At 39.2% G+C, this 13,505-nt stretch overlaps 1 protein-coding gene and 1 non-coding gene across 5 annotated transcripts in view; both read left to right on the forward strand.

Moving 5' to 3' along the window:
• CCDC138 (coiled-coil domain containing 138) overlaps nt 1–13,505 on the forward strand; it is a 105,647-nt gene that overhangs the window by 21,141 nt on the left and 71,001 nt on the right. For all 4 annotated transcript variants that reach the window (XM_004476912.2, XM_012518976.2, XM_004476913.2 and 1 more), the window contains exon 3: nt 12,929–13,049. In XM_004476912.2, the coding sequence (XP_004476969.1) occupies nt 12,929–13,049 (121 nt within the window). The remainder of the gene's footprint in view (nt 1–12,928; nt 13,050–13,505) is intronic.
• LOC111760100 (U1 spliceosomal RNA) lies at nt 12,654–12,815 on the forward strand. The gene has a single exon (XR_002793894.1). It is a non-coding gene; the product is annotated as a U1 spliceosomal RNA (small nuclear RNA).

Genomic DNA, 13,505 nt, shown 5'->3' on the forward strand with positions numbered 1-13,505 from the left:
ATATTATATGTATATACTACATAATTTTTAATCTAATATATAATTTGTTTATCCATTCATCAGTTGATGGACACCTGGGTTGTTTGCAACTTTTGGTAATTCTGAATAATGCCCCTATGAAACATCAGTATCCAGATATCTGTTTATGTCAGTGTTTTCAATTCTTCTGGGTATATACCTAGTAATGGTATTGTGGAATCACATGGCAAATCTATATTCAACTTCCTTAGGAACTGCCCAACAGTCCTCCTCAGTGGCTGTACCATTCTTCATTCCCATCAACAATGAATAAGCATTCCTATCTCTTCACATCCTCTCCAACATTTACGGTTTTCTGACTTTATAATTTTGGCCCATCTAATAGGTGTGAAATGATATCCCATTGTATAGTTTCGATTTGCATTTCCCTAATCACTAGTGATGTTGAACAGTGTTTCATATGTTTCTTTGCCATGTGTATTTCTTCTTTGGACAATTGTCTATTCAAGTCTTTTGGCCATTTTTTAATCGGGTAGTTTGTCTTTTTATTGTTGAGTTATATGATCTCTTTGTATATCATGGATATTAAACCCGTATCAGATATGTGAGTGACAAATATTTTCTTCCATTGGGTCAGCTGCCTTTTCACCCTTTCAACAAAGTCCTTTGAGGTGCAAAAGTGTTTAATTTTGAGGAGGTCCCATTTATCTATTTTTTTCTTTTGTTGCTCATGCTTTGGGTGTAAGGTTTAAGAAACTACTGCCTACCACAAGATTTTGAGGATGTTTTATTGAGTTTTCTTCTAGAAGTTTTATCATTCTGGCTTTTATGTTTAGGTCCTTGATCCTTTTTTTTTTTTTTTTTTAAAGATTTATTTATTTATTTATTTCTCTCCCCTTCCTGCCCCCCCCCCCCACCCTGGTTGTCTGTTTGCTGTGTCTTCTTTGTCCGCTTCTTTTGTTGTCAGCGGCACGGGAATCTGTGTTTCTTTTTGTTGCGTCATCTTGTTGTGTCAGCTCTCCGTGTGTGCAGCACCATTCCTGGACAGGCTGCACTTTCTTTCTCGCTGGGTGGCTCTCCTTACGGGGCGCACTCTTTGTGTGTGGGGCTCCCCTACACAGGGGACACCCCTGTGTGGCAGGGCACTCCTTGTGCGCATCAGCACTGCGCATGGGCCAGCTCCACACGGGTCAAGGAGGCCTGGGGTTTGAACCGTGGACCTCCCATATGGTAGACAAACGCCCTAACCACTGTGCCAAGTCTGTCGCCCTTGATCCATTTTTAGTTAATTTTGTGTAAGGTGTGAGATAGGGGTCCTCTTTCTTATGGCTATGGCTATTTTAGTTCTCCCAGCACCATTTACTGAATAGACTGTTCTGTTCCAGCTGGGACGGCTTAACAGCCTTGTCAGAAAATCACTTGACTATTGAAGTTAGGGTCTGTTTCTGAGTTTTTGATTTGGTTCCATTGGTCAGTCTGTCTGTCTATGTCAGTACCGTGCTGTTTTTACCACTGTAACTAAGTAATATGCTTTAAAGTCAGCAAGTGAGAGTCCTCCAACTTTGTTCTTTTTAAACATCTTTTTGGCTATTTGGGGCCCCTTACCCTTTCAAATAAATTTGATAATTGGCTTTTTCCATTTCTGCAAAAAAGGCTGTTGGGATTTTTATTGGAATTGTGTTGAATCTGGGTAGAATTGACATCTTAATGATATTTAGTCTTCCAACCCATGAATGCAGAATGTCCTTCCATTTATATGTCTTCTCTGGTTTCTCTTAGCAATGTTTTATAGTTTTCAAATATAGATCCTTTAGTCCTTGGTTAGGTTTAGTCTGAAATATTTGATTCTTTTAGTCATTATTATATAATAAATGGATTTTTTTTCTTATTTCCTCCTCAAATTGCACATCTATAGTGTATAGAAACGCTATTGATTTTTGTGTATTAATCTTGTATTCACTTTGCTGACTGAACTTGTCTATTAATTTAATAGCTTTGTTGTGGATTTCTCAAGATTTTTTAGATATAGGATCATATCATCAGCAAATAATGCATTATTTACTTCTTCCTTTCCTATTTCGGTACCTTTTATTTATCTAGCCTAATTGCTCTAGCTAGAATCTCTAGCACAATATTCAATAACAGTGGTGATAGTGGATCTCCTTTTCTTCTTCCTGATTTCAGCAGGAAAGCTTTTCAGTCTTTCACCACTGAGTACAATACTAGCTGCAGGTTTTTCCTATATGTACTTTACCATATTGAGAAGCTTCCTTCTATCTTCTGGTGTGCTTTTATCAAGAAAGGGTGCTGTATTTTGTCAAATGCCTTTTCTGCATCAATTGAGAGGATCTTGTGATTTTTCTTCAATATAGTTTATTACACTAATTGATTTTTCTTGTGTTGAACCACCCTTACATACCTGGGATAAAACCCACTTGCTCGTGGTATGTAATTCTTACAATGTGCTTTCAGATTTGGTTTGCAAGTATTTTGTTGAGGACTTTTGCATCTATATTCATTAGAGATATTGGTCTGTAATTTTCTTTTTTCATAGTATCTTTATCTGGTTTTGGTATTAGGATGATGTTGACTTTATAGAATAAGTTTGGTAGCAGTCTTTCCACTTCAGTTTTTTGGAAGAGCTTGAGCAAGATTGGTATTAGATTTTCTTTGAAAGACTGGAAGAAATCACCTGTGAAGCCATCTGGTCCTGGACTTTTAAAAATCTTTGGGAGGTTTTTGATGACTGTTTCAATCTCTTTACTTGTGATTGGTTTGTTGAGGCCTCTTATTTCTTCTTGGGTCAGTGTAGGTGGTTTGTGTCTTTCTAGGAATTTGTCCATCTCATCTACATTGTCTAGTTTTTTGGTGTACAATTGTTCAGTGTCCCCTCTCTCATTTCTGAATTTATTTATTTGCATCTTCTCTCTCTTTTTCTTTGTCAGTCTAGCTAAGTGTTTGTCGATTTTGTTGATCTTCTCAAAGAACAAACTTTTGGTATTGTTTTTTTGGGGGGTGGGAATGTCACTATTTCATTTATTCCTGCTTTGCTCTTTACTATTTTTGTCCTTCATCTTGGCTTGGGATTAGTTTACTGTTCTTTTTCTTGTTCTTTTTGGTGTGAAGTTCAATTTTTAGCTTTTTCTTCTTTTTTAATATAAGCATTGAGGGCTGTAAATTTTCCTTTCAGCACTGCCTTTGCAGTGTTGCATATTTTTCTTTTAAAAGAATATTTCATGAGTTTCTGTACTTAAACCCATGTAGATAAGACTGTACATGTTTAATACAGTGTATTATCCTTGTACAAACTGGAAAAAAATAAGTTTAACATTTCTAGACTAATATGGCTGTTAATGTACAATGCCAACTCAACACAGTACAACATCCCATAGATTTTGATATGTTGTGTTCTTATTTTCATTCATCTCAAGATATTTGCTGAATTCTCTTGTAATTTCTTTTACCCACTGATTATTAAGAGTGTGTTGTTTAATCTCCATATATTTATGAGTTTTCCCTTTTTCCATCCATTATTGATTTCCAGCTTCATTCCATTATGATCAGTGAAAGTATTTTGCATAATTTTAGTATTTTTAAATTTATTGAGTCTTGTCTTATAAACCAACATATGGTCTATCCTCGAGAAGGATCCATGAGCACTTGAAAAGAATGTGTATCCTGGCGTTTTGGGGTGCAGTGCTCTATAGATGTCTGTTAGGTCTAGTTCATTTATTATTATTACTCAAGCTCTCTGTACCTTTGTCCAGATATTCTATCCAATCTGAGATTGATATTGAAATCTCTTACTATTGTAGAGAAATCTGTTTCTCCCTTCAGTTTTGCTAGTGTGTGCCTTATGTATCTTGGGGCACTCAGGTTACGTGCATAAATATTTAGGAAAAAAAACCCAAAACAACAACAACAAAAAAAAATAAAGAGAGAAAAAAAATTCAGTTATTTCTTCTGGTGATTTGCCCCTTTTTATTAATATATAATGACCTTCTTTATTCCTTACAGCAGGTTTTTTTTTTTTAAGATTTTAAAATTTTTATTATTTCTCTTCCTTTCCCCCTCTTCCCTCCCCCCCCCCCCCCCCAGTCTCTCTGTGTGACGCTGTGTGTTCTTTTGTGTCCACTTGTATTCTTATCAGTGGCACTGGGAATCTGTGTCTCTTTTTGTTGTGTCATCTTGTGACATCAGCTCTCCGTGTGTGTGGTGCCACTCCTGGGCAGGCTGCACTTTTTTTGCACGGGGCAGCTTTCCTCACAGGGCACACTCCTTGCGCATGGGGCTCCCCTACATGGGGGACACCCCTGTATGGCACAGCACTCCTTGTAAGTATCAGAACTGCGCATGGGCTAGCTCACCACATGGGTCAGGAGGCCCTGGGTTTGAACCCTGGACCTCCCATGTGGTAGGCAGACGCTCTTATCAGTTGAGCTAAATGTGCTTCCCCTTATAGCAGTTTTATGTTTTAAATCTATTTTGTCTAATCTTACTATCGCTACTCCAGCTCTTTTTTGGTTACTGTTTGCACAGAATATCTTTTAGTTTGGTTATATCTTTACATCTGAGATGAGTTTCTTGAAGACAGTGTATAGAAGGCTCATATTTTCTATCCGTTCTATCAGTTTTTGTCTTTTGATTGGGGAGTTCAAGCCATTAACATTCAGTGTTATTAGTGTAAAAGCATTGCTTACTTCAGCAATGCTTTCAGTCCTTTGACTTTCTGTTGTCATATCTTACTGTTGTCTTTCTTTTTACCCTTTACACTTAATAGTCTTCCTTCTTTATTCTACATTCTTTTCCAAGTCTCTCACCCTTGTTTTTTCCTTTCAGGCTGCAGCACTTCCTTTAATATCTCTAGTAATTCTGGTCTTTTGGTGGCATATTCTATCACTTTTTGTTAGTCTGTAAAGACTTTGAAGTCACTGTCTTTTTTTTTCCCCCTAACCAGCAATTTATTGCCTTGGATTATGTTAAAAGGGAAAAAAGTTTTCTTTGGCAATACATATGCTTTGGAAAATGATATATAATAAATATACTGTTTATTACTTCAAAATAAACTTTTCTTGACATGCCCACGTTGTAACAAAATAAGAAGAAATACGCTCTTCTGCTGATGAAGGGGTCATCAAGTTCCACCATCTCACACCTGTTTGGCTAATGGCTTAAATATGCCCAGCTAAGTCATAATGATTTGTGTTCATGAGACTGTTCAGCATACTTGAGGGAACATAAGACTTTCCTTTGTGGGTGTCACTCATTTGATGTTTGGATGTTCTTCAAGTATCAGCAGCCAAACTTTCTGTTTTCCTTTTATCTGAATCACCTCAAAATAACTAGGGTAGTCACTGGATGGAGTTTTTCAAGGAATAATATTCCAGTTATCTATTTCACTGCTCTTCAGGGCACTAAATGAATGAATTTCTAACTTTGGCTGCAAAGTATCCAGTGAAAGCCACGATATGTTCATATTCCACAACAGTGGAAGAGAATTCATCCTTCAAAATTAGGTGAGAATAGCCAGGGTATAGGGTCTTTTCAAAAGATTTCTTTTCCAGTCTGTCACCTGGATATCTCTTCCCACATAGCAAAACCATGAGCAGAGGTAGCCAGATGTTGACAAGTTTCATGGTCATAAGTGAATATTGTCATAAAGTCACAAATTCAGACTGCACTTTTTATTTCTTTGTTTATCAGTTAATTTTTGTTTTAGTGAAAAACTGAAGCACTACTGATCAGCCGTCTTATAGTCTTGACCAATGTAAATAAAAGTTAAATTTCATGGCCCTTTGTAGTTTGGCCTGAAAAGGTTTCCATTTCTTTCTTTGCTTCTTCTCTATTTTGGATATAAGACTTCGCTTACTCTGGTTGAGACTAGTAAGTCTTATACTCCATTTGCACCATGGAACCAAAGTCTAATAGGGGATGATCAACTGGTCTGTAAACCAGTCTGCAGCTGCCCTAAGCTCCAGTCTCTGGGGGGCCCAGGATAATGAAGTCTCTGCCTCAGACATGCCTCAACTCTCCATTTAGAACTGTTTACTCCCAACTCTCCTCACCCTCTTTTTTTATAAAAAGTTTTTTTTAGGGAGGTCCCAGGGATCAAACCTAGGACCTTGTACATGGGAAGCAGGAGCTCTAACTACTGAGCTACACCTGCACCTCTCACCCTCATTTTTGAAGGACAGTTTTGCCAGATAAAGAATTCTCTTTCAGTACCTTAAATACATTATACCACTTTCTTCTCACCTCCATGGTTTCTGATGAGAGACTGGCACTTAATCTTATCAGTGTTCCCTTGTTTGTGATGCTTTGCCTTTCTCTTGATGCTTTCAGAATCCTCTCTTTATCTCTGAAATTTGCCATTCTAAATAGTAGGTGTCTCATGGTAGGTCTATTCAGATTTGTTCTGTTTGGGATGTCCTTCTTGGATATTGATATTTATGTCTTTCATAAGGGTTGGGAAGTTTTAAGTCATTCTTTCCTCAGATATTCTTTCTGCCCCTTTTCCATTCTCTTCTTCTTCTGGGACACTGATAATGAGTATGTTTGTGGGTTTCATGTTATTGTTCAATTCCCTGAGACGATGTTCCATATTTTCTATTCTCTTTGTTTTCCTCTCTTTTCCAGTTCATATTTCTGTCCTCAAAATAACTAATTTTGACTTCGAGTAATTCACATTTGCTATTATGTGAGTTTAAGGTATTTTTCAGCTCATCTACTGTGTCTTTGACTCCCATAAGCTCTGTTATTTTCTTTGCAGGCTTTCAGGCTTTCAAATTGTTCTTTATGCTCACTCAGTGGCTTCTTAATATCCTTTACCCCTTTAGTTATATTTTCTTTCAGTTCTTTTAATTGGTTTAGGAGAGTTATGTCATTATCATTGATTGTCTGAAATCCTGGATCTCTTTACGATATTTGGTTTGTTCCTTTGTCTGGGCCATCTCTTTGTGCTTCCTAGTATGGCTTGTAATTTTTTGCTGATGTCTAGGCATCTGATTATCCTGGTGAATTTACTCTGGTGGCCAATTTCTCTCTCTTGCCTATTTTTTTTCATAGCTTTTCTTTGATATTTGGTTTGCCTTATTCTAAGTCTTTAAAATTGCTCCGCTTACGTTATCACAGTCAGGCCAGTTAGTTACTAATGGGACACAGATTTTCTCCCAGGAATTTGGGTTAAGAGAGACCTAAAAGCAGTTTTCCTCATGCAGTTTCCAGAATGGTCAGCAGATGGCACTGTTTGGGGCACCTTTCCACAGAGGTGTTTCTTTCCGTCTCCATTTTCCACTGGCCAGAACTGTGTTTCAAAACAAATGCTGGCTGAATTCACTGAAGAGAAGGCCCTGACTCCCCCTCCCTTTCCCTTGTAACAACTGACAGGGAGCAAGATGTCTGTTCCCCTCAGTTGGCTACAGGAGCCAGGGGTTTTACCCCAGCTTAATATCTTGGGGGTGGGGGAGGCGAGCCCTTCCTGGCCACCATGATGGTTTGGTAACTCACGTTTGTTGTCTTGAATTCTTTGTCTCACTGTCCTTCACCCTCCTTGTAGTTGTATAGCTCTTTTCTGGTCTGCTGACCCCAAAGCAGGCCCCTCAGACAGCTTTGGGCCCTTAAACCATTGTTTTTGTGAGAGTTGAGCCCTGCCTGTCTACTCTGATGCCATCTTCTTGGCACTCCTTTTGTAATATAGGAGTTTAAGGCTATCAATTTCCTGCTTAGCATTCCCTTTGCTGTATCCCATAAGTTTTGATAAATTATTTCACTTACAGTGTCTTCTTTGACACACTGATTGTTTAGGCATGTGTTGGTTAGCCTCCACACATTTCCAAATTTTTCCTTTTCTCATCTATTATTTCCATTTTCATTCCATTGTAATCTGAAAAGGTACTTTGTATTATTTCAATCTTTTTATATTTCTTTTTTTTATTTTAAAGATTTATTTATTTAATGCCCTCCCCCCGGTTGTCTGTTCTCTGTATCTATTTGCTGAATCTTGTTTCTTTGTCCGCTCCTGTTGTCGTCAGCGGCACGGGAAGTGTGAGCGGCACCATTCCTGGGCAGGCTGCACTTTCTTTCTCGCTGGGCGGCTCTCCTTACGGGTGCACTCCTTGTGCGTGGGGCTCCCCTATGCAGGGGACACCTCTGCGTGGCACGGCACTCCTTGCACACATCAGCACTGCGCATGGGCCAGCTCCACATGGGTCAAGGAGGCCTGGGGTTTGAACCATGGACCTCCCATGTGGTAGACGGACGCCCTAACCACTGGGCCAAGTCCATTTCCCTTTTTTATATTTCTTGAGACTGCCTTGTGACCTAACATGTGGTCTATCCTGGAGAAAGATCCATAAACACTTGAGAATATGCAAAACCGGCTGATTTGGGAAGTAACATTCTGTATATGTCTGTTAGGTCTAGCAGCGGTGTGTTAAAGTCTCCACCTGTTGTTGTAGAAATGTCTGTTTTCCCCCTCAGTTTTGTCAAGAGTTTCCCTCATGTATTTTGGGGCACCCTGTTTAGGTGATTAGACATTTATAACTGTTATTTCTTACTGGTGAGCTATCCCTTTTATTACTATGTAATGGTGGGAGCAGATGTAGCTCAAGTGCTTAAGCACCTGTTTCTCACATGGGAGGTCCTGAGTTAGTTCCCCAATGCCTCCTAAAAACAAAACAAAACAAAACAAAATTAAACAGCAAGCAAACAAATAAAAAAGTAACTCAGGATTTGATGTGGATTAATATTTGAGCACTGGCTTCCAACAGACAAGGTCTGGGGTTCAATCCCTGGCTCCATTATATATATAAGGGCCCTCTGTATCTCTCATAACTTTTCTGCATTTAAAGTATGTTGTGTCTGATATGGCTACCTTTACTCATTTTTGGTTACTGTTTGCATGGAGTATCTTTTTCCAACTTTATACTTTCAGCCGGTTTGTATCCCTGTGTCTAAGGTGAATCTCTTATAGCATGGCTCTTTTTTAAAAATCCATTCTGTCAGCCTATATCTTTTATTTTTTTAAGGAGGTACCAGGGTTTGAATCTTGGACCTCATACATAGGAGGCAGGCTCTCAACTACCGAGCTACACCTACTCCCCAGCCTGTATCTTTTGACTGGGGAGTTTAATCCATTCATAATCATTGATATTTCTATAAATGGATTATTTACTTCAACCATTTTATTATTTGGCTTTCATATGTCATATTTTACTTTAATCTGTCTTTTTATTCTTTTGCTTATTCTTTGTGCTACTCTTGCCTTCTACACTCTCCTCCAAGCCTGTCTCTCCTATCTTTTTCTTTCAGGTTGTAAGCCTTCCTTTAATACTTCCAGCTAAGATGGATTCTTTTTTTATGAACTCTCTTTGCTGTTATTTTTGAATATTTTAAACTCATTGATATTTGAAGGACAGTTTTTACCAGATGAAGAATCTCAGCTGGCAGTTTTTCTTTTTCACTATTCTATCATACCACTGTCCTTTCACCGTCATGGTTTCTGATGAGAGATCCACACTAAGTCTTACTGAACATCCTTTGTGTGTGATATTTTGCTTCTCCCTTGCTGCTCTCAGAATTTTCTCTTCATCTTTGATGTTTCACATTCTGAATAATATGTGTCTTGGTAGGTGTATTTTGGTTTATTCTGATTGGGGTACACTGAGTTTCTTGGACATGTAAATTAATTTCTTTCCTGAGAGTTGGGAAATTATCAACCATTATTTCCTCAAATACTCTTTCTTCTCCTTTTCCCTTCTCTTCTCCTTCCGGAACTCCTGTGACATGTATTTGTCATACCTTATGTTATCATTCAATTCCCTGAACTCTTTCTCAATATTTTCAATTCTTTTCTCTCTCTGTTCTCTCTCTTCAATTTCAGCTGTTCTATCTTCTGTACACTTTACTTTTTGTCCTATCATTTTGAGTCTGCTGTTGTATGCCTCTAATGTGGGTTTTTGTTTTGTTTTGTTTTATTTTAGTTAGGCCAGTAGTTTGTTGAAAAATGGGAGGAAAGAACAGAATTATGCACCACAACTTGTAGATGCAGGCATCTCTAGGCAGAGAGTGGGTTTATGAGGCTGCCTGTATTAAGCTCTAATGTGGTGGTTTTTTGTCTGCTTTTTTAAAAAGATTTATTTTGTTTATTCCCCCCCCCCCCCCACCCGTTGTCTGCTCTCTCTGTCCACTCACTCTGTGTTCTTGCATTCTCGGCAGAACCAGGAATCTGTGTCTCTTTTTGTTGCATCATCTTGCTGCATCAGTTCTCCTTGTATGCAGCACCACTCCTGGATGAGCTATACCTTTTTTCGCACGGGGCAGCTCTCCTTGCAGGGCTCACTCCTTGCGCATGGGGGACACCCCGGCACGGCATGGCAGTCCTTGTGCGCGGCAGCACTGCATGTGAGTCAGCTCACTGCACGGGTCAGGAGGCCCTAGATTTGAACCCTGGACCTCCATATGGTAGGCGAACACTCTGTCAGTTAGGCCATATCCACTTCCTCTAATGTCTTTTTAATCTCACCTATCTTGGCTTTCATTCCCATGAGCTCTGTCATTTTTCTATTCAAGTTTTCAAATTCTTCCTTTTGCTCTGTCTTTGTAGGGATTTAGTGGCAAGAGGTTGTATTACTGCTGTTCTTTGGTTCTTGGTTCAACCAGTTCTAGGTTTTTAGGATTGTCGTTGTTAATTGCTCAAATCTGGGCCCTGGACCCAGTAATGGGTTGCAGACCTATTTCCAAGGGCCTTGGGGAGGGAGACTGTAAAGACCTGAGAAAGCCTCTCTTACTTATTTACGTTTAATTTCCTTACATGCACTTACTTGCTCGGCTAGCAGATGGTGCTGTTTGATAGGCCTCTCAGTCTGGTCTGAGTGTGTTTGCTGCAACATGGATTGGATCAGTGTGACAGAGGGTCCTGCCTGGTAGCTAATAGTCACTCAATTCAAACTTTCTCAGAGGCTGTTTTCCAACCTTTACTGGCAGCTCTCTCCCTTTTCCTAGGTAGAAAATAATTCTACTCCCCTCTGCATCCTTAACAACCAGTCCTGGCCAGAAGCAAGGGTGGTTGTGAGGGTTGGGTCTCTTTAGTCCCTTGCTGACTCCCAGGGCAAACAGTTGCATGGCCTGTCCTGGCCTGGAAATGCTCTTGGGACACAGCAGACCAAATTCATCGGCCAAAAGCTGAATCAGCCTTAGGCTACATCCCTCTTTCCTTTCCTGGGGAGATGGATCCTCATGGTCCCCTTTGTCTGTAGCCACTGGCACAAGGCTGGAGAATTAAAAATTGTCTGCTGGTAGGGTGGAAGTGGGTTGCCGGCAGCTGCAGCTGCTTCCATTCACAGTATTTCCGTCGACGTTCTTTTCCTGTGCCACTCTCTCTTCTGGGCAGTGTCTAGCCTTCCCCTGGTGTCCTGAACCCTAGAACATTATTTTCCAGGCCATTTCTGCCTATCCTCTAGCTATTTTTCTGGGAGATGAGAGTCTCATATCTTTCTACCACTCCCCACCCCCCACATGGTTTCCTCGTCATTTGTGCTTGTTGTCTGCTCATTGTTTTTGCTCATTGCCTGCCTATTGTCTGTTTTTTTTTTCCTTTAGGAGGCACCTGGAATTGAACCTGAGACCTCTCATATGGGAGGTGGGCACTCAGCTGCTTAAGCCACATCTGCTCTCTGCTCATGTTTTTGGGTTTTGCTCATTGTCTGCTCGTTGTATGCTCATTGTCTGTTTGTTGTTTGTCTTCTTTAGGAGGCCCTGGGAACCAAACCCAGGACCTCCCATGTGGGAGGTGGGTGCTCAACTGCTTGCGCCATATCTACTCTCTGCTTGTTTTTTTTGTTTTTGCATGTTGTCTGCCTGCTGGTTTTTTGCTAATTGCTTTGCTCGTTTTTTCCCCCTCATTGTCTGTGTGTTGTTTTTTCCCTTGTCTGCTCATTATTTTTGCTCGATATCTGCCTTTTGTCTGCTCAGTGTTTATTTGTCTTCGGGACTTCCTGTGTGGGAGGTGGGAGTTCAACTGCTTGAGCCACATCTGCTCCCTCCCATGCCTTATTAATACGCTATCTTCCCCAATGTCCTGTATTTTTTTGTCAGCTAAAGTTTGTTTATTTGAAAAACACTCTTCTGAAACATTTTCAGTATGAAAAAATTTTCCAGGTGTTACTGAGTCCACTAGCTTTAAAAGTATCTTAAATTAAAATTACATTTTAGTTTTGAAATTTTCCCTAAAATTTAAATGTTAGATGAATTCATGCATTTAAAGAGTATTCTAAGTTTTCTTGTCAGAAGCACTCCTTTTCCTTTTAGTCACTGAATTTACATATAGGCTATGAGTTTATTAAACAAATGTTTGAGGTCCATCAATATAGGTCATTAAGTGGAAAGAAGGCTGGATTCAGAATTTTAGCGTTTCCACTTGCTAACTTTCGTACTTGGGAAAATGCACATAATCTCTCTGGTCCTTAGGTTCCTAACCTGTAGAATAGGGTTAAAATCACCTATTCTGTTTACTTAACATGTTCTGTTTACTTAGCAGTGTTCTTTCTAGGATCAAATAAAGTAATGGATGAGAGTGCATGTAATCAGTTAAGTGGTATATAAATGTAAGGTTTGAGGCCTGTTTTCTGGAAGCTTACAGTCTAGTTAGGGTGATGTACAGATAAAAAGCATTAAGAATACTTAACTGGCAGAACAGATCATGATCACGAAGGTGGTTTTCCCAGGGCAAGGCTTATCCATTGCACTCCAGATGTGCTGACCCCTGTGATTTCCCTAGATGTGGGATACTCAACTGCATAATTTGTGGTAGTGGGGGACTGTGCTTGCGCTCTCTCTTGATTAAAAAAAAAGCATTAAATAATTGTCCTGTCTTTCTTTAGGATCCAAGAATGAGATCATTAGTGTCTGATCTCAGTATATAATCCCTTGTGTTTTCTTTTTTTGTTGACAGATGATTTGGATGCCTATTCATCTGGAGATAAAGTTGGATCATCATTAAGATTTTATTCTGATGAAAGAAAGTATTGTACAACACCTCTTTGCAGTTCATTACAGCACTTAAATATGAATTGGTAAAGTAGGCCTTTATCCTTATTGTTGCTATCTCCCCAGTATCTCAAAAAAATTGAGAAAGGGAAAAGGGTGGATTGTTTATGTGTTTGCTTTTCCCTGAGAGGAAGTGTAAGTGGTCTGGAGCCTGCTGAATATTTGAAGAAACTTGCTCACTTTTACTGAAAATCACTGGTAAAGACATAACCCTAACATTATGTTTGTTGCCATCATGGCAAGTTTAATTATAATATTTACACATTTTGAAAAGTGAAAAATTATCTTCATGGTTATTTTTTCTGCATCATATGAACACTGTGCTATCTTTATTTTTAAAAAGGAATTAGGAAAACTGAAATATAGTTTTGTTAGAAAGCAGCATTTAACTCAGTATCTATTGTGTATGTATCTAGCAGTATGGTAAACACTATAAGTGGTTTGAGAGAGAAATGGAAGAGAATCTGAGGAGATGGAATTAC

This window comes from Dasypus novemcinctus, chromosome 17 (genome assembly GCF_030445035.2).
Source record: "Dasypus novemcinctus isolate mDasNov1 chromosome 17, mDasNov1.1.hap2, whole genome shotgun sequence".
Taxonomy (NCBI): domain Eukaryota; kingdom Metazoa; phylum Chordata; class Mammalia; order Cingulata; family Dasypodidae; genus Dasypus; species Dasypus novemcinctus.